This window comes from Marmota flaviventris, chromosome 18, assembly GCF_047511675.1.
Source record: "Marmota flaviventris isolate mMarFla1 chromosome 18, mMarFla1.hap1, whole genome shotgun sequence".
In the NCBI taxonomy this organism is placed as follows: domain Eukaryota; kingdom Metazoa; phylum Chordata; class Mammalia; order Rodentia; family Sciuridae; genus Marmota; species Marmota flaviventris.
Window position 1 is genome coordinate 6,394,077 of NC_092515.1, and position 24,576 is coordinate 6,418,652.

General features: G+C 48.4%; 2 protein-coding genes across 3 annotated transcripts; one reads left to right on the plus strand and one right to left on the minus strand.

Moving 5' to 3' along the window:
- Positions 1-105: 105 nt before the first annotated feature.
- Positions 106-5,109, minus strand: Prrg2 (proline rich and Gla domain 2). The gene is made up of 6 exons (XM_027920505.2): positions 4,831-5,109; positions 4,339-4,520; positions 4,111-4,150; positions 2,015-2,162; positions 1,087-1,221; positions 106-760 (listed from the first exon to the last, which is right to left on the minus strand). The coding sequence occupies exons 1-6, from the start codon at positions 4,913-4,915 to the stop codon at positions 742-744; spliced, it is 609 nt and encodes a 202-aa protein (XP_027776306.1). The 5' UTR covers positions 4,916-5,109; the 3' UTR covers positions 106-741.
- A 1,288-nt stretch (positions 5,110-6,397) lies between these two features.
- On the plus strand, positions 6,398-24,265 carry Nosip (nitric oxide synthase interacting protein). 2 transcript variants are annotated; one of them, XM_027920369.2, is made up of 9 exons: positions 6,398-6,503; positions 19,733-19,803; positions 20,323-20,428; positions 21,600-21,681; positions 23,015-23,174; positions 23,264-23,382; positions 23,491-23,678; positions 23,759-23,867; positions 24,154-24,265. In XM_027920369.2, the coding sequence occupies exons 2-9, from the start codon at positions 19,734-19,736 to the stop codon at positions 24,223-24,225; spliced, it is 906 nt and encodes a 301-aa protein (XP_027776170.1). In that variant the 5' UTR covers positions 6,398-6,503; position 19,733; the 3' UTR covers positions 24,226-24,265. The 2 variants fall into 2 exon arrangements, with proteins under 2 accessions (XP_027776170.1, XP_071460228.1); XM_071604127.1 differs by lacking the exons at positions 6,398-6,503; positions 19,733-19,803; positions 20,323-20,428; positions 21,600-21,681 and adding an exon at positions 21,688-22,549.
- The last annotated feature ends 311 nt before the right edge of the window (positions 24,266-24,576 follow it).

Consider the following 24,576-nt stretch of genomic DNA (forward strand, 5'->3'; position numbering starts at 1 on the left):
TGCAAAAAAAAAAAAAAAGAGAGAGAGAGAGAGAGGGAGAGACTGAGCGACTGAGCGCTAGCAGAGCCTGGGGGTGTAGGGCACAGCGTTTGTACAGAAAATCAGCTCCACCGCGCGCAGATGCGCCCGGGAACGCCGTTCAGTTCATGAGATTTTTATTTTTTATTGTTTCATCCTTTTAAAATTTCCTTTCCAAAGGGTTTTTATCCAGGGGAACAGTTCAAGTCCGGTTTCCCGATACAACACGAGCCTGTCCCCGCCGACCACACTTGCAAATATAACCCCCTACCCTTTCTCTGGATTACGAGGCGTCCCTGTGCGCGCACCGAGTCTACCCTAAGACTCGAGGGTGTACGGGCGGGGCTCTCCGCGTGTGCGTGCCCTGTGGCATCCGAAGGAGGTTGATACACACGCAAGACCACACACCCGGCCTGTCGGACTGGGTCTGAGTTTCCACGCGCGCTTGCCTACACCGAGGGCGGGACTGGTCGACTGCCCCAAGTCGGGAGAGCCTTGGGGCACGCAAGGGGCAAGGTCCTTGACTCCGCAACACGTCGGCCGGGGACGTGCGTGTATCCGTAAGCGGCGGAAACACGTGTGACGGGATAGGCCTCGGGTCGAACGACCCCTAATCCCTCCAACCCCCAAGCTCAACTCCAGAATCTAAGAGGCCTGGGGACTTCCGGAATCCGGTGTGAATCAGGGGCACAACTCGGGCAGCCGGGACTCTGTAGCAGATCTTCAGAGAGGCCTCCGGAGGCTACAAGGGGAGGGGCATGGAGGAGAGTCAAGGATCCGGCTGTCCCCACCCCACATCCCCGCAACCGAGACCACTCCGATCCGCCCTTGGCTTCTCAGCCAATCCCTGACCCTCTGGGCATAAGCCCCACCCCCCTATAATGCTACACTCTCACAACGCTGGGCCACGCCCCTACAGACAATTGCATGCAGCCCCACCCCCGCACTCCAAGCCCTGCCCCCGGTGATAAGCCCCAAATTCCAAATCCCGCCCCTAGACCTACGCCCCTCCTCCGACAGTGCCCTCCCCCTCATCGCCCCGCCCCTTGATAGAAGCCCTCCCAGTACCTTGAGTAAGGGGGTGGAGGTGCGTCGTGCACACCAGAGGCTGCTAGCGCCTGCTCGTAGGTGGGGAGGCCTGGGGGTAGGAGTGGAGGTGCAGGTAGGGGCGTTGGAGGGCTCAGAGGGCTGATGAGTCCGGCCCTGGGGACAGAAAAGGTGCAGTTAGCAGGAGGAACCTACAGGATAGAGAGGAAACACAGGGGGACAGAGGTGTTAGAAAGATTGACCAGAGGAAAGGAGGGTCACCTTCAGCCTATCCCTACATGCAGAAAAGCTCCTGAACAGGTGTACATGGACAAGTAGACACAAATCCAAAACCACAGATGCAGGCTGTCATTCAGACACTGAAACATACACCAGATACAGGCAGAGTAATAGAGAAACTGCCTGCAGAGAGGTAGGTAGGTAGACACACACAGAAACAGAACTCAGCAGATCCAGAGAGACACTGGATCACAAATTTCCCAGATAACTCATCCTAAACGCCCCCCAAAACCCAGTATACTTCTACAACTTAGGACACTTAGACATTCTCTGAGACCCTGCTAGTGAGAAAGACACACCTAGACAACTTACAGCACACACAACACATGCTGCACCCTGTCACCATGGAAACTGACATGCCATAGACAACCATGGCTCACAAGCCGCACAAAAACAGTCTCATCACGTACAATATTGGAGTGATAATCTCACAGAAACCTGGTACCCAAAGATAGGCAGGCAGCAAATGTTGACAGAACTCCTACTACTAGCCTGACAGCTGCCTGAACTAGACCCAAGCCAGCTGACAGACACTTTCTCCATGTGCCTGTCTCTACATATCTATTATCAGTGCCATCCTGCCCCCAATCCTGAGCACAACTCCTTAGGTCAAATCTCTCTCTGTCCCCTGTTCTCTTCCCCTGGCCCCTCCCTCCTGAAGCCCCCTTACTCTTGGGAAGAAGATTGCTGACTTTGGCCCCTGCCCTGGCTCCGTCGGTAATGCAGATACCAAAAGACTCCCAGGCCAGCCAAGACAATTATCAGGATGCCAGAGGTCAGCCCCACCGCCAGGCCTGCTATGTCCACTCGTCCATGTCCTGTGGATAGAGGGAGCCACTGCTTCAGAGACTGCCATCCACTCCAATATCCAAATTGCCCCACCCCTACTTCACAGGTTGTGAACGCTCTGTGAGCTCAAATGCAAAAAAAGCCTGTGATAACTTCATCTGGGATTTAAAAAAAGGGGAGTTAAGTCCCTATGACAACATAGACCCTGCTTGGATATGGGGTGTCCTGGTCCCCAAGAGTCAGGGCACAACCTCCTATATGATCCATCTGTTCAGTGAGCAGTTGACACATTGAAGATAGGGTACAGAGCTCAGGTGGCTTTAAGAGGCCCCTACACTGAGCATTGCCAGATTTAGCCAATAATAATATAGGACACCCAGTTAAATGTGAAATTCAGATACACAACAGATAAGTTTCAGTATAAGACTACCCAATGGGCTGGGGTGTAGCTCAGTGGTAGAGCACGTTCAAGACCCTGGGTTCCATCCCCAGCACTACATAAAAAGGAATAAAATAAAGCTATTGTGTCCAACTACAACTAAAAAATAAATATTAAAAAAAAAAAGAATATCCAGGGGCTGGGGATGTGGCTCAAGTGGTAGCGCCTGAGGCACTGGGTGCAATTCTCAGCACCACATAAAAAAAATAAAATAAAGATATTGTGTCCATCTAAAACTAAAAAATAATTTAAAAAAAAGAATATCCAATGCAGTATTTAGGATACACTTATACTTTTAAAACTATTCATTGTATATCTTAAGTTTAAATTTAACTGTTGCAGGAAGCACGGGAGTCGGGGGGAGGTGGGGTTCCTATATTTTATCTAGCAATTCTGCCTGCTCTGGAATGCAACCCCTTCTACCAACCAGGCCACCGAGAAGTAAGGCCTCAACTCTAAAGGAAGAACAAAATCTACAGGAAGGTTTCCGAGTTTACCAGACAGCTAGGAAGCGTTCACTTCATAGAGAAATTTAGGGAACACCTCCTAATAATTATATGTCCAAAACTCACATGGACCTGTTGCTAATCTGAGGGAGCACAGGGAGACCTCTTTTGTGAGGCTTTGCTGGCACTTACTTCTGGGGGCAGTTTTATTGACAGTGGGGGCTGGAGGGGCTTCCTTCAAACTAAATCACTGGGACTTTTTGACTTCCTTAAGAAAACCCTGCACTGAGAAGGCAGGTCCTTCCAATTCAAGCAGGTTTCAGGTAGATTCAAGGAACCACTAGACCTCCCTAATACAGTAGCAAAGGAGTTACCTCCCCTAGCAACCAGGCTCCAATGTGAGGACTCCAGCCCAGGCCTAGGGCCTGTTGCTAAGGTGCATTCACCTTAGCAACCAGGCCACCAGGGGGTGGGGCATCTGGTACCCAGAGGGGGATCCTCCAGTGGGCAGGAAGCCTTGGGTCCTCCAGCTAGGTGCAGTTGCTAAGGAGAAGGCCGCCTTAGCAACCAGGCCACTGAAGCTGGGATGGGGCTGTGGGGGAGGGGAAGCCAGCCAGGTAGTGCTTCAGGCTTCCTCAGTCTGGCCTGACCAGGCCCCGTTGCTAAGGAACAGCCCCCCTTAGCAACAGCTGCAGCCAAGATGGGGCCTCAGAACTCAGAAAAGGGGCCGGGGGTGGGTAAACTGGACAGGTAAGGATGGCCAAGCCTCCTGCTCTGCCCATGTTGCTAAGGAGCAGCCCCCACTAGTAACCAGCAAACCCCAAAGGGGCTGGGGCTCAGTGCACTTGCCCCTCTGATGAGCTCCAGGGCTATAGCTCTTCCCTCCATGACATGTTCCCTTTCCTGGAGACATGGGGCCTCCCCTGAAAGCTAATAGGGTATGTGTGGTGAGTCTCAGACAGGGGCTACAGTGTCAAGGGAGGGGTCTCCTTAATAAGGGTGAGGGCAGCTGATTCTTTTGCCTAATTTCCCATTACTTTGGTTTCTACGGGAAGGGGCTGCCTGGAACAAAAGGTTTCAGCCAGAACTCACCTCCTTTGCCATTGTAGATGTAACTCTCCCAAAAGCGGTCCTTGAGGGGTAGGGGTGGAGAAGAAGGAGGGAAGACAGCAAATCAAGTGGGGGATCCACAACACCCCAAAACGAGTCCACCTTGATAAGACCCGCAGGAGGAGGAAGTTGAGGGCCAGGACCTCCCACCTCCACCATGGAGAAGACAGAGGGCCCCAAACTCCAGTCCCCTTCACCCCCAGCCCTCACCGTCAGAGTATTGTCCTCAAAGTACTCCCTGGCCTCTTCCCAGGAACACTTTTCCTCATTACACTCCCGCTCTAGGTTCGCTGGTGTGAACAGCTCAAAGTCCCAGTGATTGGCTCTTGGAATCCGCCTGTGGCTGCCCAGGAAACTCTGGGCCTCTGTGGAACCCAAGAAGAAGTCTGGTCCTAAAGACATGAGAAGAGCATAGGGCCCAGTGGTAGGGTGCGGCCGTGCACCTGTGAGGCACTGAGTTTGAGCCCCAGCGGAGGAGAGGAGAAGGAAGGAAAAAATAGAAAAAAAGAAAGAAAAATAGAGAGTCCCTAGAGCTGCAGACATAAGATGGGGTCTTCTGGGAGAAGGGGCTGGGAAGGGGCTTTGACGCCTGGGTTTGAGTTAAGACGGGCTGGTTTTCCATTCTGGGGCAAGGAAGAGTGGACCAGCAGCAAGGGTTCCTGGGTCAGGCCTCTGCAGGCAGCTTCTTCCCCCAGTACTCACTTTGGTCTTGCTTTCCACTGGGTGAGTTATCCAGGCAGGTTGTCAATCCCATACAGAGCAGCAGCAGAGAAGGGTGGCCCTTCATATTTTGTGGACACTTGGAACAAAGTACAGTATAGATGACAGGTGCCTCAGTCCCTGGGGAATGAGTCTCTTCCTGGACTCGGCATGCATGAAAGTAAGAGCTGGCACTTAGCTAGCCCGCATTCGGCGGACCTGTATCAACTCATTTTAATTCTCAAAGCAGTCCTATTATTATCCCATTTTATAGATGAGCAAACCAAGGCCCAGAGAGGTAAAATAACACCCATAGTCATAGAGTTTGCAAATGTCAGAGCCAGTGTTTGGAGGAAGGCCGTGTTCCTCTAGAGATAAGCACAGGAGTGCTTGTCCTCTACTGTGTCTGCAGCACCCAACACTGGTTTTGGCACGTAGTAGGTGCTCATAAACAGGTCCGGTGGTGATCAGTTCCTTCTTTCCTGGCAATTTCCACCTACACTTCCCTTTGCCCATTGCCACATCCACTCACAGAGATCAAAGACTACAGGAGTGGAAGGGTTCTGTATTTTGGAGTTAGAGGGCATGAGAAAACAGGGGCTCTGGACTCCTGGGTCTGGGGGTCCCAAACTTCTGGGCCTCAAAGTGGTGGAGAGCAAGAACACCAGGGTCTTCAAACCAGGTTCTGCCTCTAGGAATATTCACTTACCTGCCCAGACCTGTGAGCACTGCCCCTCCTCCTTAATCGGATCTCTTCAGCCAGCTGTAGCCAGAGGTGAAAAGGGGTAGGGGAGAGGGGAGGGGGGAGGGAGAAGGGGTACTTGGTTCCCGGTAACCAAACTCGGTTTCTAGCAGAGAGGCGGGGCTTGCGATTACCTGCCTTGGGCGGGACTCAGGTTAGGGACAAAGTATTTAAAGGGACCTTAGGACAAAGGGCCTAAGGGCCAGAGCTCCTTAGAGACCTCCCCAATACCCTTGGGCATTTAGGGGACTGGGTTTGCATTGACTCCTCCCACACCCCCACCCCCCACTCCCGACCCCTTAGGGGTCGGCTACCCCGTGGGAACCTGCCTGGCTGAGCTAGGGAAATGTTTGGTTCTCCAGATACCTAGAAATGGACAGAAACGATATGTCTTGGTCCCTGGTATAGTCGGGCGATACCGCAATAAATCACTATTTTCTGAGAATGACTTCAATGGCTTTGACTTACGATTTCTTTATTGCTATATCTATAAAATGGGAACAGAGGTGTTCTCACTTCTCTACCTGTTAAGCTGTAGCATGAAAAATAAATACTATATTTGGGGATGTAGGCATCCCAATCTCAAGGAGAGGTGGTTAGTCCTTGAAATCTGGCTTGGAGAGTTTCAAAAGCATTGGAATTAAAATAGGAAATCGTCCGCTGTAGGAAATGCCTAGTATATACAAAGCGTTCGCCGTAGTCGCGCCAGTTTCACTAACCGGAACCTTCGAGTTGTCTCTCAGGTTTCCGGAGGGAGGAAGAGAAAAAAGAAAGGACTTACTCAGCCAGTAGAGGCACCCCCGCCACTAGGGGCACCTTTACTTCCGGTATCTGCTGCAGGGCGGAAGTAGGTGGAACAGAGTGAGAAAACGGTACTTCTTTCCGGTGTAGGGGCACAGTTGGAGCGAGTCGGCGAGGAGGCGTCGTTTGTGAGGTGAGTTCTAGGAGTTGGAGGGATAATGTTGCTGCGGTCCTTCTCGGACTATCTCCCTGGGTTTCTGAGGGAGACAGGGGCAATATTTCGAATTCTCGATTCGCTGTCATAACTCGAGCTCTCCCGACGATCTAAGTTGGAGGCTGAACTACATCTCCCAGCATCCTCTGGAAGTAGCCAGCTCTCATTCGGGCAGTTCGGCGGTTGTTGGCGATGGGTCGGAGGTCCCAGTGGAAGGAGGAGCTGGGATTCCCGGGGCTCTGAGAAGTGGGAGTCGAGGAAGGAGGCCTCACTAGGATGAGGAGGGCGAGCGGGCAGTAGTGGATTGTGCAATCTGCGGTTGCCTTCTCTGTACCCCTTTGACAGTCTCTTCCCTCTCGAGGTTGGTGTAGGGGTTAACTTTTTCTTTTGTGGAGCTTTGGGATCAGACAGTCCTTGGTTTGCATCCTAACTGTGCTGTCGATTCGGTGTGAATTTGGACCTTGAAGGATCGGTATTAATATTTTGTTATGAGAATGTTCAAGATCCCCCCGCCCCAATACTGAATCCACGGGCGCTCTACTGCCGAACTAGTCTCCCAGACCTTTTTTTTTTTTTTTTTTTCATTTTGTTTTTGCCCTGCTCTACCACTGAGCCACACCCCTAGCCCCCTTTTGGTGTTTATTTTGAGACAGGGTCTCCTAAATTGTGGAAAGTGGCCTTGAACTTGCGATTCTCCGGCCTCAGCCTTTCCCGTAGCTGGGATTACAGTGGGCCACCTTGTCAGGCTTAAATCTCTCAATGTAGAACAGCCAGCCCCCTCTTCGCTCCACCGTTTTGGATTTTTTACCCCCTTGGTGTAATGGGTTCATTTAAGAAACTGAAACAGTTATTCTGTTGGGTCATCTCACCATCAGAATTTGGGTTTTTGTTTGTTTCATTTCTTTTTCTTTTTATATTTTATTTTATTACTTTTATTATTATTTTGTACTGAGGACTGAACCCAGGGATGCTCTACCGCTGAACTACATCACGTTTCATTTTGAAACAGGGTCTTACTAAGTTGCTGAGGCTGGCTTCCAACTTGCCATCCTTCTGCCCTAGCTTCCCCAGTCGCTGTGATTACAGGGGTGCACCACATCGCCTGGCTCTTTCTTTTTTTAGTTGTAGTTGGACCCAATACCTCTATTGCGTTTGTTTATTTTTATGTGATGCTGAGGATCGAACCCAGGGCCCCCTCATGTGGGAGGCTAGCTGCGCTCTACCTGAGCCACAACCCCAGTCCCACACCTGGCTCTTTTTGCTTCTTTAGAGTTTCATTTCACTAGTTCCACCATCTATCGTCAGCTAACTACAGTCTGTAGAGCCAACTCAAATCCAGCCAACCATCTGTGTTTGTTTTTTTTTTTTAATCAGCTTTAGTGGAATATCATTAATGTAACACAGTTCACCCATTTAACATGTACACAGTTCAGTGGTTTTTAGCATGTTCAGAGTTGTGCAACTGTCACCACTATCACTTTTATAATATTTTCATCATCCCCAAAAGAAATCTCATTCCACAATTTCTCCCAGTTCTTTCCACTCCACCCCCACCTCTGCCTTAGGCAGCCGCTAATCTCCATTCTGTCTCTATGGATTTGTCTAATCTGCATATTTCACTTAAATGCATACAATGTGTGTTCTGTGGGTTTCTTTTACCTGGCATCTGTTTCAAGGTTCTCCAGTGTTGTAACATATAGCAGTACTTCATTCTTTTTATGGTTGAATAATATTTCACTGTAAAGGACAGACCACATTGTCTCCATCAGTTGACAGAGAGTTTCCTCTTTTGGCTATTATGAATAATGATGCTGTCAGAATTTTTTGTGCAAGTTTTTTATGTGCACATACGTTTTCCCCTCTGTTAGAAGTGGAATTGCTGGGTAAATACTGACCGTTTAAGGGTTTGAGGAACTTGCAAAGTGGCTGCACCCCTTTTCATTCCCATGGTGATTTGTGAGGGTTCCAATTTCCATATTCTCACCAACACCTATTACTGCCTGTCATTTTGGTCATGCTGTACTCATTCTAACGGGGTGTAAATTGGTATCTCAGTGTGGTTTTTATTGTAATTGCTTAATGACTAATGATATTAAATATCTTTTCATGTGTGTTATTGGCCATTGTGATCTTCTTTGGAGAAATGTCTGTTCTAATCCTTTGTCCTTTTTATTTATTTTTTCTTTTAATATTTTTTAGGAGCTAGGGTTGCAGCTCAGTAGTAGCGTGCTTGCCTAGCATGCGTGAGGCACCGGGTCCGATTCTCAGCACCACATACAAATAAATAAAAAATAAATAAAAGGCCCATTAACAACTAAAAAATCGTTTTTAAATATATTTTAGTTGTAGATGGATATGATACCTATGTTTTATTAATTTTTATGTGGTGCTGAGGATGGAACCCAGTGCCTCACACAGGCTAGGCAAGTGTTCTACTGCTGAGTTACAAGCCCAGCCCCCTTTGTCCATTTTAAAACTGACTTGTCTTTTGTCTTTATAAACTTTCTTTTTTGGGCATGAAGATTGAATTCAGGGGTGCTCTACCACTGAGAGCATCACCAGCCCTTTGTATTTTTTATTTTGAGACAGTCTTGCTAAGTTCCCCAGCCTGGCCTCAAATTTGTCATCCTGCCCCAGCCTCCAGAGTAGCTTGGATTTATAGGCGTGTACCAGAACACCTATTTGGTTTACAACATTCTTGGGAGAAAGTCTATAGTATTTTTTAGGTTCTTGAAGGACTTCTGACCCCACCATTAAAGAGCCACTGGTTAGACATTCTTTTCAGGAAAAGACGGTTAGGAGATAATCAGGGTAATTCAAACACCAGCTGGCCAAGCATGATGTTAAGAAATTAGTACCATGTTTGTGTATTGTGGGCATATTGTTAAGAAGTTCTGTCTTAGCACCGTGCTGTTCGCGGTGGCCAGTACAACAACCACTAGGTCCTAGGAGACTGGAGCATTTTGATATGTAGCTACTTTGACGAGTGAGCTAAATTTTAGGGGCTGGGGTTGTGGCTCAGCGGTAGAGTGCTCATCTAGTATGTGCGGGGCTCTGGGTTCAATCCTCAGCACCACATAAAAATAAAATAAAGGTATTGTGTCCAACTACAACTAAAACAAAATATTTAAAAACAAACAAACAAAACCTCTTCAGAATCTAAACACCAATATTTGGTTCAATTATTGAAAAACTTTTTAAGTATGGAACAATCAGGGTGTGGGAATCAATGTTTGCAACTAAATTTTATGAAATCTAAATGTAGGTCATTTAGTGAAACTGGGTGCAGTGGTACACACCTGTGATCCCAGTGGCTCAGAGTATGAGGCAGGAGAATCACAAGTTCAAAGCCAGCCTCAGCAACTTAGCAAGGCCCTAAGCAACTTAGCAAGACCCTGTCTCAAAATAAAAACTAAAAGCTAGGCACGATGGTGCAGGCCTGTAATCCCAGCTCAGGAGGCTGAGGCAGGAGGAGTTCGAAGCCAGCCTCAGCAAAAATGGGGCGCTAAGTAACTCAGTGAGACCCTGCCTCTAAATAAAATACAAAAAAAGGCTGGGGATGTGGCTCAGTGGTGAGTGTCCCTGAATTCAATCCCTAGTACCAAAAATAATAATAAAAAATAAAAATAAATAAATGAATAATAAAAACGTTATCGATGGGGCTCAGTGGTTAAGAGCTCCTGGGTTCAATCCCTGGTTACCACCCCCACCTCCTGCCCCCCCCCCCCAAATTAGTATCTCCAGTGAAAATTTAGCATCTGAATTAGTAGTGCTAAAAGAGTAGAATATACCCTGGATCTTGAAGACTGAGTGAAGGAAGAAATAGATTGGCCTTTATTTTTAGAATGGGACCTCCTGGTGGCCTGTACCTGGTTAAGAGGGCAGCCCCAGAGCTGAGATTGTGGCTCAGCAGTAGAACGCTCGCCTAGCACGTGCCGGGGGGACCTGGGTTCCATCCTCAGCACCACATAAAAATAAATGAATGGAATAAAGGTATTGTGTCCAGCTATAGCTAAAAAATAAATATTTAAAAAAGGGGGGTGGCAGCCCCAGAGCCTGGGGTTTGAATCCCAGCTCTGCCATTTCCCAGCTGGTGGCTTCTGTGTGCCTGTGGCCTCCCTGTAAAGTGGGGGCGATGCTAAATAATAGTTGATGTTATTGTGGGTCCTGCTCTTTTGGCTGTTTCCTCTGAAATGTTGGCGACAGCAGATGGCAGTAGTTCTGTTTTCTATTTTGAAATTGGCCTGAGGAGACAAAAGAATGTAGGAGTGGAAACTCAGTTTCTGGAGTTTCCCCTAAATCTTGCCCTGCTGCCTGGCAGCCCCGTCTACCCTTGGCCAGGGAGTCTCTCCCTTTTTTATCTCAGGAACTTCAGAATCATGAAGGACTTCTAAGAGCTTCAGGTTATGTGAGTTGCATCAACCAATATTTGCCACATCAGAAAATAAAATAAAATAGATACTTTTAAACGTTGTTGGTGCTGGAGTGCATACCCTGTGTTGGGCATGGTGGCGCACACCTGTAATCCCAGTGACTCAGGAGGCCCACATAGGAAGAGTACAGGTTTGCAGCCAGCCTCAGCAACTTAGTGAGGCCCTAAGCAATTCAGCAAGACCCTGTCTTAATAAAAAGGGCTTGGGGCTCGGGTTGTGGCTCAGTGTCAGAGCACTTGCCTGGCATGTGTGAGGCCCTGGGTTTGATCCTCAGCACCAGATAGATAGATAGATGAATGTATTCTGTCCATCAACAACTTAAAAAAAATTAAAAAATATAAAAAGGGTTGAAGATGTGGCTCAGTGGGTAAGTGTCTCTGATAAAATACTTGGTACCAAAAAAATGTACAGTTCAGTGGGTTTTAGTATATTGGCTGTATTGTATACCCATTACTACTATCTGTTTCCAGAACATTTACATCACCCCCAAAATAAACCCTGTGCCTACCAGCAGTCACTCTGCATTCCTATCCCTAGCCCCCAGCCTGTGGTGCCAATAATCCACCTTCTGTCTCTTTGACTTGGCTTATTCTAGATACTCCTTGTCAGTGAAATTGTACACTATATGGCCTTTTGTGCCTGGTTTCTTTCCATTGGCATAAGAAAAGAACTTTTTTTTTACTCTGGAGGCTAAGGCAGAAAGATCACAAGTTCGAGGCCAACCTGGACAACTTAGCAAGGCTCCATCTGTAAATAAAAAAATACAAGGGGCTGGGGAGGTGACTCAGTGATAGAGTGCCCCTGGGTTCAATCCCCAATCCTGGAGGGAAGGAAGAAAAAAGACCTTTAAAACCCAAGACAGAATGCACACAGCACATTCAGTTAGCCACCGGAGCAACGACATTCTTACATAGCTCACAGCCTCTGGAAAACTCTGCTGTATAGGTGTGAGAGAACAAGGAAAATACAGGTAAATAATGTTTAGTAATATGAAAAAGTAGTTTTTTGGACTCCCTGAAAATATTTTAGGGGCCTTGGGGTCCCGGAGCCTTACTTTGAGAACTACTGACCTAGGCAAATGGTTCCCCTTCTAAGGCTCGGGTGGCCCATTGGCAAAGTGGAGATGCTGATGGGACCTGTTTGGTGGGTGGTTGAGGTTAGATAATTGATGACAGCAGGGGCTTGAAGGGTTGACATGTGTTCAGGGGTCAAGCCTGTCCCTGGTGTTCATTCTCATACCAACCATGAAAGTTAAAAAGGCTCCTCTCTCAGGTCCTCCTACTCATGGAGGGAACATTCCCCATCCACACGGAAACCTCTGTTCCTGGCCACATAACACCCAGCCAGCTCATCTCTGGGAAAGCAGGGTGCCCTGTGCCAAATACCACAGAGGGTCAAGGCAGTTGACAACTAAGAATAGAGCGGGGAATTTGTCCATGAGGTCAACACGACCTTCATGAGTGGCAGTTGGGGGGGCTGAGGCGGAAGCCAGGGGGCTGGGCCTGGGGAGTGGGTGGCACATAAGCAAGGGGAGGTGGCAGGTGCTGGCCACTTATTGGGAGGCTTAGGGCCTGGGAAGTCAGAGGAGAGGCCTGGCTTGTAGAGTCAGTATAATCAGTTTTTCTATAAGAAATATTTTTTTAAAACATGAACTTATTCCAATGCAGTTGGTATATTAGGAGCAATTTGGAAGGGGCTGGGGTCAAGTTGGGGGTTCTGTCAAGGTCAGTTCTGCAAGTAACACCATGGCATCCTTGAGGGCACAGTGACCCAGAAGGACCGTTTCTGGGGTAAGAGAGATGATTGGAGTAGGGGTTAGAAGACACACCCATTTGTCATAAACACAAACTATGAGGGTCTGCGTCTGTGTAAATATTGCTAAAACCAAAACTGGCCTTCTGAGCGAACATAGGTAGAGGGGGAGAGAGCTCTGCAGCCAGGAGAGCCTGGTGTTTCCAGTTGGAATGTGAAAGGCTGCGTAGTGTGGAGCCTTTTGCTGGTCAGTGTTCTTGGGTCTACACTTGGTGGTTGATGGTTGCAGTTCAAGGCAGGCCAGTCCCCCTGATGGTCAGTCACTGCATTTCACTATCCATTCTCTCAGGGAAGGACATTCAGTGGCTCCCCTTCAGGGTAAACAGCGGTGCTGTGAACAGCCTTTTATCTGCTCCCCTGTGGGTAGCTTGAATGTCTTTGGGACATATGTGCCCGAGAGCCGAAGTATGTGCCAAAGCAGCAGCAGCAGTATCTGGGGATGGCTGGCCTATCCGTGCTGCCACACGTCGCCCAGCAGTCCTCTGACCCCCGCCCCCAGCCCCACCAAGCCTCTCTTAGCTGCCTGTTGGTAGGTGTGAAGCAGCAGCTCCTTGGAGTTTACATGAGCATCTCCTCATCTGCTTTTTGGGCTTTTGACTTCCTTCTGCCTCTTCATATCTTTGCTTATTTTTCTGTTGAGGTAGCTGTTTTTTTGCCTGTCAGTTTGCTGGAGTTCCATGTATAATCAGTTTTTCTGTAACAAATATTTTAAAAACATGAACTTATTCCAATGCAGTTGGTATATTAGGAGCAATTTGAGCATAAAAAAAATTCACATTTGCTTCCAGGCATCCATGAGAAAGAGACTAGGTGGATTCAGAACACTACATACAGAGGAAACAAGAGTGTAGGAATACACAAAGCACACATAATGCGTTTTCCAGAAACATCTACCACTACCTCCGTTCCCTACATATGTTAGGAACCACATCCATCCACAGCTGTAATAGAACTTTCCATCAGGTTTCAGAGAACCCTCTTCCACCACCTCATAACAACTCATAGGATGTCCCCTTCGATGCCTGTTTCCATGGAAAACCACATGCCTTTGTCAAGGTCAAGTGCCATGTTTTTTGGAGTGGGTATGGATTTATTAACCATTTCATGCCCGTAAAACCACTCACCTCTGTCTTTCTAGCCTCCTGTGTCTTTCAGCATCCTGGACAGTTTACAAGTGCCGTGCCACACCCCATGTTCTCTATGCACCCCATGATTTGCACTGCAAGTTTTGCATATTGCTGTGAAAGAACATGGCATTATAGTAAGACTGACTATTCCAGATGAGTCCCTTGTGGATTGGAGGCATTACAGTGTCTTCTTGTCTGTCCTGGATGCCACATTTTCCATAGTATAATTTACACCGACAGGGCACAGCTTGGGGGTGTTCACAGGAAATCCAGTGGTGGAGCTGCGAGGTCAGTGGAGCTGCGAGGTTGAGGTCGTTGGAGGCGTGTTAGCCTGACAGTCTGCATGGAGAGTGATGGGCCAATTCATTTATTTATTTATGGTTCTGGGGATAGAACTCGGGGCCTCCCACATGATGGGCAAGTCCTCTACTCCTGAGGCACACCAGCAACAAACGATCATCAAATGTTAAATGTACATGCCTTTTGAGCCTATGACTCCAGTTTTAAGAATTTATCCTAAATGAGCTAGGCATGAGGCAGGAGGATCATAAATTTGAGGCCAGGCTTAGCAGTTAAGTGAAACCCTGCCTCAAAATTAAAAAATAAAAAGGTCTGGGGATGTTACTCAGTGGTAAAGCATTCCTGAGTTCAATCCTTGGTACCACAAAGATAAGTAGGTAGGTGGTAGATAGATGGATAGATAGAATTTATCCTAAATGTAACCTTGCATGCATCCTAGATGACATTGGATACAAGGCTATGTGTTGCAGATGCTCAAGTCTATCCACAGGTGTTAAATCAAGGGGGAGCATCATATTAGGACAACATGGTAGCCACAGTGCAGAACCAGAACATGCTTGATGGGCCCCTGGAGAATGATTATCGGAGAGGAGCAGGGTCCCCCCACCCCCAGTTAATTTCTTTCTAGAACAAATACAAGGAAGAATAGAAAACAACCATATAGTCAGTGGCTTTTCAAAGTGAACACACCCATGCCACCTGCAGCCAAATCTAGAAAGAGAGCATGCTTTCATAGGGCTGCCTGGAGGCCCCTCCCAGCCACTTCCGCTCCCCAAAGGAACCTAGTTTCTAAAGACAACATTACTTTTTTTTTGGTACTAGGGATTGAACCCAGGGGTGCTTTATCACTGAGTCGCATCCTCAGCCCTTTTTATTTTTTATTTTGAGACAGGGTCTTACTAAGTTGCTTAGGGCCTCACCAAGTTGCTGAGGCTGGCATTGAACTCACGATCCTCCTGCCTTAGCCACCACATCCAGCCCATAATTACTTTTGTGAGTTGTTGAACTCCATATACATGGAATCATATAGTAAATTTTCTTTTGTGTCTGGCTTCTCTCACCCACATGGTATTTATGAGATTCAGCCTGACAGTAGGTTGTTTGCTGTCATTGCTGGGTGTTCCCATTATGTGATTGTGCCCCAGTTCCTTTAATCCATATGCTCAGGCATTTGGGTATTTTTTAGTTTATCAGCAGTTCCAAATAATGCACTCTAGGATGTGTCTTGTGGGAGACAGATGCTCTTCTGTAGGGAAGTAGGAGAGGCGTTGGTAGCTTGTAGGAGGGCATATGTTTGACATTAGTAGGCATTGACATTTCATTTTCAAAGTGGTTGTACCAGTTTGCTCTCCCCACAGCAGGGAAGTATTGCAGTATCATACCTCACATAGCTTCTGGAAAATTCCACTGTACTACACTCAAGAGAATGAGAATGAAAAAGGCAAATAATGTCTTGATGCTATTATGATAAGAATTTGCCTTGCAGACTCCCTAGGAATGTCTTGAGGGCCCACAGGGGTCTTAAGACCACACTTAGAGAATTACTGATCTGGAAGAATTTTTGTTTCTTCTTTTTCTTTTCTTTCTTTCTTTTTTGATACTTGGAATGGAATCCAGGGGCAGTTTATCACTGAGCTAACTGAGCCACATCCCCAACCCATCCTTTTTCCCCTTCTTATTTATTTTTGTTGTTGTAGATGGACAGCATGCCTTTGTTTATTTTTATGTTGTGCTAAGGATGGAACCTATTGCCCCAAACGTGCTAGGCAAGCCCTCTGCCACTGACCTGTAGCCTCTCCACCCCTTTTGTTTTGTTTTGTTTTGGGGGTACCATGGATTTAATTCAGGGGTGCTCGACCTCTGAGTCACATCCCAGCTCTATTTTGTATTTTATTTAGAGGCAGGGTCTCACTGAGCTGCTTAGGGACTCGCTAAATTGCTGAGGCTGGCTTTGAACTGGTGATCCTCCTGCCTCAGCCTCCCAAGTCACTGGAATTACAGGCATGTGCCTCTACACCTGGGTAGAAGAATATTTTGACTGAGAACCTAAGGATCATGTGAATAAAAATAAATTTTCTATCTGTTTCCCCACTCCCACAGTAGAGACTGAGCCCCATGGGTGCTCTACTACTGAGCCACATCCCAGTCCTTTTTAAAATTTTTTTTTAGTTGTAGTTGGATACAATACCCTTACTTCATTAATTTATTTTTATGTGGTGCTGAGGATCGAACTCAGTACCTCGCATGTGCTAGGCAAGTACTCTACTGCTGAGCCACAGTCTCAGCTCTCCAGCCCCCCAGCCCTTTTTTTTTACAATATTTTTTTTAGTTGTAGATGGACACAATACCTTATTTTATTTTTTTATTTTTATTTTTTTGTGGTGCTGATGATGATCGAACCCAGTGCCTCACACATGCTAGGCAAGTGCTCTGCCACTGAGCTACAACCCCAGCCCTTCCCCTGCCCTTTTTATATTTTATTTTGAGACAGGGTCTCACTAAGTTGCTTAGAGCGTCACTTAATTGCTGAGGCTGGCTTTGAACTTAAAATCCTCTTGCCTCAGCCTCCTGAACTGCTGGAATTACAGGTATGTACCCCCATACCTGGCTTGATTTTTAAATTTTGAGACAGGGTCTCACTACGTTGCTGAGACTGGCCTTGAACTTGCAATCCTCCTGCCTCAGTGTTCAGAGTTGCTGGGATTATAGGTGTGTGCTGCTATATTCAGCTCCTATTCATATTTTTTGTTGCAGAGAAATAACAGGGTAATCATTAAAATATTTTTGAGCACATAGATATATAACTTTGGGTTAAAGTGGGTGACAGGGAAAGAAGTGGGATTAAAAATGCAAGTTGAAAGAGAAGAATAGAACATGTAAATATTTCCTTTTGTAAAGCAGCTTTTTCTTGCATTTTTCAAATGAATGATGTATGTGTATATCAAATCATTAAGGTATTTAGATTCAGCTGCATTAAAAGGCAATGCAACATTATATTCAAATGTCAAGATGTTAATTTTTTTAACAAAAGGCGGGGCAGATGGCCCTTTTTTGTTTGGTTTGTTTTATTTTATTTTATTGTTTGGGGGGTTTTGGGAGTTTAACTCAGGGCTTGGCACATTTTAGTCGAGCACTCTGCCATAAAGCTACATCTCCAGCCCTAAAATGTCAGGATTTAAATTGTAAACTGGAAACTGTATTATTTGTAACAAACCTTAGGAGAATCTTTTTTAATATGTATATATTTTTTTAGTTGTAGATGGACACACTACATTTATTTTGTTTTTTTTATTTTTTTGCTCATTTATTTTTATGTGGTGCTGAGGAATAAACCCACAGCCTCACATGTGCAAGGCAAGTGCTCTACCACTGAGCCACAAACCCAGCCCTTAGGAGAATTTTTAGTTTTATTTATTTATTTTGGGGGGCTTACCAAAAATTGAACCCAAGGGCACTTAACCACTGAGCCACATCCCCAGCCCTTTTTATTTTTGGAACCAGAGATTGAACTCAGGGTCATTCAACCACTGAGCCACATGCCCAGCCCTGTTTTGTATTATATTTAGAGACAGGGTCTCACTGAGTTGCTTAGTGCCTTGCTTTTTGCTGAGGTTGGCTTTGAACTGACAATCCTCCTGCCTCAGCCTCCCAAGTCACTGAGATTACAAGCCTGCACCACCGAGCCCAACTCCTTTTTTATTTTTTTATTTTGAGACAGGCTCATGCTAAGTTTCTGTGGGCCTCCTCTAAGTTGCCTAGTCTGGTTTTGAACTTGGGATCCTGCCTCAGCCTCCCGAGCTGATGGGATTATAGGCATTCAACACTATGCCCAGCAGGAGAATTTTTAGATGGTAACTTAAAGATGGGGGAGATATGAATATAATTTTTTTAAATCCTTTTAAGGGTTAAAAGAACATGTAGGCTGCTGAACTGGCTCGTTTAGCTATTTATTAAGCAGGGAGTCCTGCTAAAGCCTATGGGCTTCAGGGGAGTTCATCTTTTAAAAAAAAAAATGGGTTAGTGGGGGCGGGAGGCTGGGTTTGTGGCTCAGTGGTAGAGTGCTCGCCATGAGGCACTGGGTTCGATCCTCAGCACCACATAGAAATAAAGATACTGTGTCCACCTAAGACTGAAAAACGGGTTCCCTACCTCACACCATATAAAAAATTAATTGAAAACAGAACAGAAACCTAAGTGTAAAAGCTAAGTCTACAAACTCCTGGAAGAACATATAGGAATAAACTGCATAATCTTGGCTCATGCAACATCTTCTTAGATATACCACCAAAAAAATAAGCAACAAATAAAAAATTAGGTAGTTGTTCTTTATAAAAATTAAAAACTTGCCAGGCACAGTGGCACATGCTTGTAATTCCAGTGACTCTAGAGACTGAGGCAAGAGGATTGCAAATTCAAAGTCAAACTGAGCAACTTAGAACTTGTCTCAGAATAAAAAAAGGGGGGCTGCTGGGAGTATAGCTTGAGGGTAGAGTGCCTTTCTGGGTTCCATCTCCAGTATGGTTAAAAAAAAAAAAAAAAGTTTTTGTCACACACCATCAAGAAACTGAAAAAGCAGGGCCTGTGTTGTGGCTCAGTGGTAAAGCACTTGCCTCACATGTGTGAGGCACTGAGTTCGATCCTCAGCACCACATAAAAATAAATAAAGGTACTGTGTGTTCATCTACAACTGAAAAATATTAAAAAAAGAAACTGAAAAAACAACAGAATAGAGAAAATATTTGTAACTCAGAGCTGACAAAGGACTTACATTCAGCATGTATGTCAAGAAATCTTATAATTCAGCAATAAAAAAGGCAAGTAGCCTGATATAAAAATGGACAAAGGATTTGAATAGACATTTCTTTATATGTAGCCAGTCATCACTGAGCACGTGAAGAGGTGCTCAGCACCGTCTTCCTCAGGCAGAGCCCCACTCCGAGCTGCTCTCAGACCCATCATCCTCCATCCATTCATCACTGGCTAGTGGACTGGTGGACAGTAATGGGGCCAAACGCTGAGACTAGTGTCTTGGCCACAATTGAGTCCATAAAGATGGGAGTGGAAGGCAGGTGGAGTGGGCTTACCAGCGATGGGCCCCTTACCTACTTAGACTGAAGTGGAGTCTACCTTGGTGTCTGTCTTTATTTTTTATTTTGAGACAGGGTGCCACTCAGTTGCTGAGGCTGAGGATGAGGCTGGCCTTCAACTTGCGATCCTCCTGCCTCAGCCTTCCAAGTAGCTGGGTTCGAGGTGTATGCACTGCACCCAGTTGATGTCTTTTTTAAAAATGTGAATGGCACAGCTAGGCCACCTGGTCTGCACCTCTTCCCTCCTCCAAACAAATAATTCTTTTGTCATTAAAGGTTATGTTAGGGTGAGTTCAGGTGAGTGGGGGGGGCTTCCTGGAGGAGGCACCGTGACCGTGTGCATCAGCTTTCCCATCCAAGGGGGAGATCAGCTCTGAGGGCCACAAAGGCCTGAGTGTGAGCAGCATCCAGTCAGCACAGCCTTACTACTACTGTCCCTTCCTCCCCAGGATGACACGGCATGGCAAGAACTGCACGGCGGGGGCCGTCTACACCTACCATGAGAAGAAGAAGGACACAGGTACTGAGCTGGGGGCCTGCAGTGTCTCAAAGTCACCTTCTCAGTCTGTGCCCCTGATTTTGCCACTGTGCATCCTGCGAGCGCCCTTCCCCCTGCACCAGGCACTTGATGGTCATGACGACATGAGTGACAGCCTCCCTGGCCCAGTGTCCCTGGAGGCACTCACAGGATTTATGCATTCCTCCCAATCTTCAGTTGTGAGAGGCGGCACCTGTTATGGCCTGTCCCAAGGGGGTTGGATGCAGCAGTGCAGGCACTGGGTCACGGCACAGCATGGGACTCAGCACGAGCTGTCAGCCATGGGCCTCTGGGAACCAGCACTTTCCCGCAGGCCGTGCAGCCGCAGCCCGATGCTGACATCAGCTCTTGACCACCTTTCAGCCAAAGATGGAGGTGCTGGGCCTGTTTGGCTCATTCCTGCCTGGCCCCAGTCTCTCTGGTGGCGCTCTCTCCTCTGGTATTGGGGAAGCGGATGTCTCTTGTCTCTGCCTCTCCTTCACTGTCCAAATCTCTCCCCAGCGGCGTCGGGCTATGGGACCCAGAACATTCGACTGAGCCGGGACGCTGTGAAGGACTTTGACTGCTGCTGTCTGTCTCTGCAGCCCTGCCACGATCCTGTGGTGACGTGAGCTGGGGACAAGGGTGGGAGGGTAAGGGAACCAGGCAGAGGGGGCTTCACGCGTGGGTCTAGCCTCTCAGTGCCCCAGTGTTCTCATCTGAGGCAAGGGCGTGATCCTGGTCCTGTTTCATGTATTTATGACTTTGACCGCTGCCTGGCCACGAGAAGGGCTCTGGTACAGGCAGCACGGCAGTGGCTTCAGCAAGGCAACAGGTTCTGACAAAGATAATGAGAGTCGATTGTTGCTCAGGGCTCCAAGGCCACCTTTAGGTTCAGTTATTCCCTAAAGGAACTAACAGAACTCATCAAACCTGTCAGATCCGCAGTGACAGTTTGTTATGGTGAAAGGCAGCAGACTACCATGAGCAATAGGAATAGGCACCTGGGGTGTCCAGACAGAGCTTGCGCGCATCCTGTGCAAGTTGGGTGGCCAGTGCTAATCCTCCTGTGAGCTGTGTGTGATGACACTTGGGGCATCACCAACCAAGGAAGCTCCCCTGGCCTTGGTGTCCAGGGTTTTGATTGGCAGTTGGTTGCACAGACCTGACTGATGGCCAGCTGGCAGACCTTGGCCTCCAGCCACTCTGAAGGTCAATATGACACCCCGTGGCCCACGGTCCCCAGATAAATAAAGACACCCTTATCAGGTAGGACATTGTAGGAGCTTAGAGAAGCTCCCAGGAGCCTGTCAAAGACCAGTCCTTTCTTTGGAATACAGAAGGTCTGGGCAGCCCAGGCCTGCCGGGTTCACCCTCGATGGCACAAGACTTTCCCCTCCAAAGTACAGCATGCTCCAAAGCCACGAGAATCAGTCGCGTGGACTAGTGTAAGAATTTACCTCAGAAGCAGGGCACAGTGGGGCACAACCATAATCCCAGCGCCTACAGAGGCTGAGGAAGGAGGATCACAAGTTCAAGGCCAGCCTGGGAAAATTAACAAGACCCCTTCTCAAAATAAAAATAAAAAGGACTAGGGACATATCTCAGTGCTCGAAGCCCTAAGGCCAATCCCCAGTACCATTTAAAAAAAAAAAAGGAGAATTTATCTCAGAGAGCTGAACTGAGCCAAATACTGTAGGACCAACAGGGCAGGGAATTAATGTTGGATGGGTGCTTATTGGGCCTTGGCCATATGACTGGGCCAGGTCCCTGGTCTCTCATCCTCCCTCTCTCTGCAGCCCAGATGGCTACCTGTATGAGCGGGAGGCGATCCTGGAGTACATTCTGCACCAGAAGAAGGAGATCGCCCGGCAAATGAAGGTGTTGGGGATGGGGATAAAGGGAAACAGGTGGGCAGGTGATATTGACTCTGGGCTCATGGCAGAGCCACTCTGGGCCGTCTGGTCTCAGTTCCTTCCCCCAGGGCCACTGCCTGTGCTGTCCTGCTGCTCAGTATGCTAGCCCCTCCCCCTTCTGGTGAAAACTTCCCACTCTCCGGATTTAAATCCCAGACACAGCCGACTCTAACCTTTCCCTGGTCCCAGGCCTTCTGGGTCTGACCTGGTCACCTCTTCTTTAGTTATCGCTGCAGGTTTACATGTGCTTTCTCGTGTGTGCAGATGTCCCCCACTAGACTCAGGCTCCAGGGGTAAAGAGCAAGTTTGTCCCCAGCCTGTGGGTGCTTAGTGAAGACTTGCTAAGTGGGTGGATGTCACCTTTTCACTGTGGGCCTGGGTTTCGTCATCTGTAAAACAGGTGGACAGGGCCATCAGAGGAGCCTGCAGAGTGCATGGGGGGTGAAAACAGATGCAGATCCTCAGAGCAGAGAGCCAGGGCCAGCCTTCCATGGACAGAGCCACTTGGTGGTGGGAGGGGTCCTTTTATCACTGTAGTTGAGGCATGGTGGGTCTGTACCCTTCCTCCCCCTGCCTCATTTTCTGAGAGTCAGGTTGATGCTGTACATACACAGTACCACTGAGGTATATTTCCGGTCCCCTTGTGGAACATTCTGTCTCAAATGGCTCCCTCCACACCCATGTCCCCCCCCACAGCCCTGTCCCTGACCAGGTTTTCCCTTACGGTGACCATATTGGAAGCCCTGCTGGCACCAGGCACCATCCTTGTAATTGCAGCGATTCTGGAGACTGAGGCAGAGGACCACAAGTTCAAGGCCAGCCTGGACAACTTAGTGAGACCTTGTTTCACAGTTAAAAAAAAAGGCTGGGGATGTAGCTCAATGGTAGAGCACCCCGGGTTCAGTCTACAGTACCAAAAACAAGAAGGAAAACAGGCTTGAAGCCTGGAGAGGTCACAGCAGGCCACAGAGTGACAAAGATGGGTTTGAGCCCCAGCATTCAAGCTCTAGCCAGGCTTGACCATTGACCACTCTGCCGTCAAGGGACAAAGACAACACTAAGCCCCAAACTGGCCAAGTGGGAAATGACCTAATTGTCCCACAGTAGGGGAGGGACAGGCAAGTGTGTTGGGCCATGTGCAGTACAGGACAGCCTGGGAAAGGTGCACTGGGGCAGTGGCTAACCTCTGCCAGAGTGGCCACTCTGTGGTCTCAGTTTACCCACTATGAAGGGGACCCCTCCTCCCCTGGGTGGCCTGTGAATACTTGATGCTTGGTTCATTCCCTTCTGGTCTCTAGGCCTACGAGAAGCAAAGAGGCGCAAAGCGAGAGGAGCAGAAAAAGCTGCAGCGAGCAGCAGCCCAGGACCAAGTCCGCGGCTTCCTGGAGAAGGAGGCAGCCATCGTGAGCCGGCCCCTCAACCCCTTCACTTCTAAGGTCATCGCAGGGACTGGCCCAGGTGACAGGAAGTGGGCTTGCAAATGGGTAGGGGCCCCACAGGCCTAGTGCTTCCCACGGTACCCATCCGAGCCTCTCCCTCCCCCACAGATGATACCCAACCTGGGCCCAGCGTGGGTCCCCCGAGCAAAGACAAGGACAAAGCGCTACCCAGCTTCTGGATCCCGTCGCTGACTCCGGAGGCCAAGGCCACCAAACTGGAGAAGCCAGTGAGCTCCCTCAGTGTTGCGGAGGTCCCCACCTGTCCTCGCAGGTTCCCTGTCATCTCACCACCTGCACCAGCCCCCTGCTAACGCTGCCTGCCTCCATCCCTGCAGTCGCGCATCGTGACCTGCCCCATGTCAGGGAAGCCTCTGCGTATGTCGGACCTGACGCCCGTGCGCTTCACACCACTGGATGACTCGGTGGACCGCGTGGGGCTCATCACGCGCAGCGAGCGCTACGTGTGCGCAGTGACCCGTGACAGCCTGAGCAATGCCACACCGTGCGCCGTGCTGAGGCCCTCGTGAGTCTCCTGACCAGGAGGGAAGTAGAGTGGGCTTAAGGGACGTGGCTCTCAGGCTGACCTATGCACCTTCCTTGCAGTGGGGCAGTGGTCACCCTTGAGTGTGTGGAGAAGCTGATTCGGAAGGACATGGTGGACCCAGTGAATGGCGACAAGCTCACCGAGCGCGACATCATTGTGCTCCAGCGGGTGAGCTGAGTGCCCCCTCTTCCACTCCCCTTCCCCTTCTTCCCAGACCCCGCCTTTTTGCCTTTCCACACACCCCTCCCTACCTTGGAACTCCCCCCAGTCTCCCTAGGTCCCAGCCCCACCCCACCTGTGTTCTTCAGCCAGGCTCCTGGGTGCTTGGCTCTCCCAAGCCCAATCTCCCTGCTGGCTGAACTTCACCTTGATCGATTTTGGAACCCTAGTGCCACCTGGAGCCTGTGGTTAACCTGGGCCACCTCCATCTGACCCTTCTTCCCACCTTTTTCAGGGTGGCACAGGATTCGCGGGCTCCGGAGTGAAGCTGCAGGCCGAGAAGTCCCGGCCTGTGATGCAGGCCTAGCCCCGGTGGGAAACCTAATAAAGCGCTGGGTGCACTTGGACACGTGGTCTTCATTTGCATCAGAGGGGGGCACCCGAGGAAGCAGGCAGCCTGCGACCTGGAAGATGCAGGCTGAGAATGTGGAATGTTTTGTCACAGTGACTTACTAAGCACTGATACCTGCTGTAGTTTATAATCCCAGCTACTCAGGAGGCTGAGGCAGGAGAATTGTAAGTTCAAGGCCAGCTTTGGCAACTAATGCCCTGTCTTAATAAAAAGGGCTGGGGATGTAGCTCAGTTCTAACTGAGTTCAATCTCCAGTACCACAAACAGCAAATTCTGAATTGGATGCAAAAGCATAGCATTAAAATC

Excerpts from the sequence above, each read along its gene's own strand:
- Prrg2 (XM_027920505.2), bottom strand. The coding sequence starts at position 4,915 with ATGAAGGGCCACCCTTCTCTGCTGCTGCTCTGTATGGGATTGACAACC. Across the intron at positions 4,521-4,830 it reads CAGTGGAAAGCAAGACCAAA|GACCAGACTTCTTCTTGGGT; the intron begins GTGAGTACTGGG and ends TCATGTCTTTAG. Across the intron at positions 2,163-4,110 it reads CATCTACAATGGCAAAGGAG|GACATGGACGAGTGGACATA; the intron begins GTGAGTTCTGGC and ends CTCTATCCACAG.
- Nosip (XM_027920369.2), top strand. The coding sequence starts at position 19,734 with ATGACACGGCATGGCAAGAACTGCACGGCGGGGGCCGTCTACACCTAC. Across the intron at positions 19,804-20,322 it reads TGAGAAGAAGAAGGACACAG|CGGCGTCGGGCTATGGGACC; the intron begins GTACTGAGCTGG and ends ATCTCTCCCCAG. Across the intron at positions 20,429-21,599 it reads TGCCACGATCCTGTGGTGAC|CCCAGATGGCTACCTGTATG; the intron begins GTGAGCTGGGGA and ends CTCTCTCTGCAG.